A 4,778-nucleotide genomic window follows, 5' to 3' on the forward strand; every position below is an offset into this window, starting at 1 on the left:
CTCTCTCTCTCTCTCTCTCTCTCTCTCTCTCTCTCTCTCTCTCTCTCTCTCTCTCGCACTTTCTCTTCCAGTATTTTATGTGTGTGTGTGTGTGTGTTAAATGTGTGTGTTAAATGTGTGTGTTAAACGTGTGTACGAATGCAGAACGAGAACAACGAATGATTTTTTTTTTCAATTACGCAAAAAAATCATCGACTCTCGTCTGCTTTAATGAATATCAAAGATGCTATCAGAATCACTTGTATCTCGATAGTGGCCTTGAGCTTGGCTCCAATATGATGTGTGTGTGTGTGTGTATGTGTGTGTGTGTATGTGTGTGTGTGTGCGGTGTGTGTGCTTACGTGTGCGTATGTGTGAGTGTGTGTGCGGTGTATGTGCTTACGTGTGCGTATGTCTTAACGAGTGTGCGTGTGTTTGCGTATTTTTTTACAAATGTGTGTGTACATGTCGTGTATATGTTTGTGTGTATGCATGTGTTGGTGCATCTATGTGTGCATGTGCATGTGTACGTTCGTACGTATGTGCGTGTGTTTATGCGAGTTTATGAGTGCCAAGAGTTATTTTGTGTATGTGTATGCATGTATGTATTTGTAAGTGTGTGTGTGTGTGTGAGTGAAAAATATTCTGCCATACCGTATAATTAAAAACTTCATTTCGCACTTATGCGCTCCCGCGTTTGATCCCTCGATGAAGTAGCACCACATGTTACTGTTTTCCTACAATATCTATAGCATCATGTCGGCTTAAACCATATGAAGGAAACTGTGAGGAATCATATCCAATGAATTGCACTGTGATATGCTGATTCTCCTTGAGGAGTACATTAAGGGTTCACAGGTGTCTGTGACATGCGCAACCACTTACCTGCACACGATAATTCAACAATTAGTTCAGCAGATCGAACGACTGGCATATTCATCGTCGTAATCGACGGAAGATCCATTTCCTCATTTCCATGAGTGAGTGTTTGTATGTGCATGTGCATATGCATATATGTATACATAGTTTTATACACACACACACACACACACACTCACACACACATATATATATGTATACTTATATGTGTGTACCAACCACATGGTTCTGGGTTCAGTCCCACTGCGTGGCACCTTGGGCAAGTATATTCTACTATAGCCGCTTACCAACCAAAGCCTTCTGAGTAGATTTGGTAGACGGAAACTGAAAGAAGCCTGTCGTATATATATATATATATATATATATATATATATATATATATGTGTGTGTGTGTGTGTGTGTGTGTGTGTGTATCTGTGTTTGTCACCCCACCATCGTTTGAGGACCGATATTGGTGTGTTCACGTCCCCGTAACTGAGATGTTCGGCAAAAGAGACCGATAGAATAAGTACTAGGCTTACAAGAATAAGTCCTAGGGTCGATTTGCTCGACTAAAGGCGGTGCTCCAGCATGACCGCAGTCAAATTGACTGAAACAATTAAAAGAATAAAAGGATAAAAAAATACATATGTACATATGTGTAAGCGTGTGCGTGCATGTGTGTGTGTGTATTTGTATACATGTATGCGTATGTATATAATCTTTTACACATACAAACATGCATACATTCATACATATCTTTAGATATGTATGTATGTATGTATGTATGTATATATGTATGTATGTGTGTATGAGTTTATATATGGCAGAGCTATCGGAGCTGTTTGCTTTGAAAGCGAACCAGTGCCGACCTTCACCTCCAGTGCAAAAAGAAAGAAAAAAAAACAGAAACAGAAGTGACCTTGAGAATATAAACGTCCGAACTGACACACAATAGATGTAATTATGATCATTGTTCATAAGAGATGACTACTAAGATTAATTAGTAAGTCATCACGTATAAACAGATATAGATTTAGACACACACACACACACACACACACACATACATACATACACACACAATTCTATGTAGATATATACATGCTAAAATCTATAGTAGTAAAATTGTCACGCACTTAGCACATTCATACCTACTTAGATACTTATTCATTTACATATATATATAAAGGGCATTACTACAGAATGATGCCACACACCAGACTTCCCAAATAAACAATTTTAGTACCGAATGCGAGGAAAAGCATTCGGTACTAAAATGTGTTTATTTGGGAAGTCTAGTGTGTGGCATTATTCTGTAGTAATGCCCTTTATATATATATATAAACGAATAAGTATATTCTTGGGAATAGAAATTTTCCGTAGGAATTTTTTTACACACTAGCTTCCTGATAAAATTCTTGTGAAAGATTTTTATCCGAATTTGATTTTAGATAGATAGATAGATAGAGAGATAGATAGATAGATAGATAGAAGTATTAATGCGCTCTATGTTCGACACTTTTACCGTTCATGTTTCCATCCTTATGGCTAACCTCATTAAATGCCCACTGTTGCATGATTCCAAAGGACGTATATGGTCTGAGGAGGGCCATAACCTAATATAATGAGAATATCAACAATGAGAGAAAAGAGCAAAGGGTTGAACTTGTTACTCTTTTATTTCATCTGTTACACATGTTTCAGTATTCGGTAACACATGATGTCACACTGTAAAGAGAATCGTCAGATCCACCTCATAAATGTAGCATGCATTATCACACCAAACTCATCTCCAGATAGATGAGAAATGTATGTTACAAACATGCAGCTACCATATTTGAATACCAATAAGCTACTATGTTCAATGTGAGGAGCATGCTCATCTCTAAGGGGGTGCACAGGACGGCACTGCCTCCTCACTATTCAATAGTGAACCCCCAAATTTACACTTAGTTCAAAAGTCCACTTTAGCATTGCTGAGACACCCCCCCACCCTTTGGTCATGACTGACCATGGGATTGCACCTAGGAAGTTACCCTCCCAGGCACAAGTCTGGGAAAAGTTGTTTATGGAAGATCAGCAGTCGCCTATGCATACCAGCCTCCCCTCTCCACACCACCAGTGTTATCCAAGGGAAAGGCAAAGGGGCTGATACAACTTGGCACCTGTGATGTCGCAACTCATTTCTACAGCTGAGTGAACTGGAGCAACGTGAAATAAAGTGTTTTGCTCAAGAACACAACACGCAGCCCGGTCCGTGATTCAAACTCACAACCTCACGATCGTAAGCTCAACGCTCTAACCACTGAGCCATTTGCCTTCACTATAGCATTACATACATACATACATACATACATGCATACATACATACATACATACATACTCCACTTTAGCATTACTGCAAATTAGTACCCATCCAGAACATTCTGAAGCACCCCCAGGCACCAAAGTCTGGTGACCAGGAGGATGGGAGAATGCGCCCCCTCCCCTCTGCCTTCACAGACACCAATGTAGACTGGTATTGATAAGAATAGGGGTCAGCTGCCAACTTGAATGTGGAGACATAGATCACAAATGTGTAACCTTAAGTGAAGGAAAATGGGCCAGCAATTAGATGATCTGATGGTGGTTTATGTTTTTTTAATCATTGTGCCAGCATGATATATCAATATTAATGATATGTTAATATTAATGATGTATTAATTATTAATTCGTTTTTCTTCTTTTTCTTCTTCCAGTTGTTTGAACATGACAGAACTTATCTCACTTCACTCATTTGCTGATGGAGGGTAACGTAGTATTTCTGTTGGTGTGTAGCATCTTCTCTGGCATTATTTTTGCCGTCGGATGCATAGCATCGGTCATCAAGGCTGTTCGGTAAGTTGTAGTCGAGACTGATAATTTTTTTTCCTTAAATCTCTTATTAATCGATTTATCACTACTTTTCCTCTTCCCTCCCATTGCTACTTTTCTATCGTAGGGTCCACAGTCATATATATATATATATTGATGTAAGCAAGATGTTGCTCCTGTCAAGACACTGCTCTCTCAACTGTTAGCTGGGTTCTGAAGGATGTATTCCTCACCATGTAGAGGCTGCTCAACTCAGCATGCAAAGAACTGGAACTGCTATTGCAAGTCATCTTATCCAGTGTGCTAAGATTTTTGTCAATCTTCTGTCCTCAAACTCCATCACAAGGTTATTAGTCCTCGTGGCAATATGGCTGCTTGTGAGCTTCAATGACTCAAGGAGCCAGTGAAGCACAAGCTCCAAGCTGGGCTTCCTATACTGAACAAGTCAAAAGATAGAGACCAAACTAATATGGGCCACCTGCTTCCAGAGATAAAAAAAGGGGTTCATGTAGGGCCAAGCATTGAAGACAATTCGAATCTAATAAGATCTGGGAGAGAACAGCCCAGAGTTGAAGACAGTGGAAAAAAACTCATTTATGGCCCAGTTAAGTAAGTAACTGCCCTTAGAAAGGTACTATATTTATTGAAAGGGGAAAAACAAAACTGAACTCAGAACCCAGAGAACCAGGACAAATACTTCAGAGAGGGGTACTCAATACTTGGAGTGAAGGTGTGTGGCTAAGTGATTAGGATATTTGGCTCAGGGTGTAAGGCTGTGAATTTGATACCTTGTGGTGCATTGCCACAAGACACTTTATTTCACGTTGCTCCATTCCACTCACAGGCAAAAATGAGCTGTACCTGTAGTTCAAAGATTCTGAAGTTGTTGTTGTTGTTGGTGGTGGTGGTGGTGGTGGTAGTTGGTGGTGGTGGTGGTGGTGGTGGTGGTAGTGAAAAATAGAGATCATTCCTCTTTCTCTCTTTCTCTTCTCCTTTCTGCTTATTTCTTTACTTTGATTCTCTTGGTCACTTCTTTTTACTATGCATTAACATATCGGTGCTGAAAACGTCTTGAAATGTGTCTG

At 39.7% G+C, this 4,778-nt stretch overlaps 1 protein-coding gene across 3 annotated transcripts in view; it reads left to right on the forward strand.

Moving 5' to 3' along the window:
• The window catches only part of LOC106869243 (uncharacterized), a 107,537-nt gene that overhangs the window by 98,387 nt on the left and 4,372 nt on the right, over positions 1 to 4,778 (forward strand). For all 3 annotated transcript variants that reach the window (XM_014914909.2, XM_014914900.2, XM_014914916.2), the window contains one exon: positions 3,579 to 3,717. In XM_014914909.2, coding sequence (XP_014770395.1) covers positions 3,623 to 3,717 — 95 coding nt within the window. In that variant the 5' untranslated portion in view covers positions 3,579 to 3,622. The remainder of the gene's footprint in view (positions 1 to 3,578; positions 3,718 to 4,778) is intronic.

This window comes from Octopus bimaculoides, chromosome 11 (assembly GCF_001194135.2).
Source record: "Octopus bimaculoides isolate UCB-OBI-ISO-001 chromosome 11, ASM119413v2, whole genome shotgun sequence".
NCBI lineage: Eukaryota > Metazoa > Mollusca > Cephalopoda > Octopoda > Octopodidae > Octopus > Octopus bimaculoides.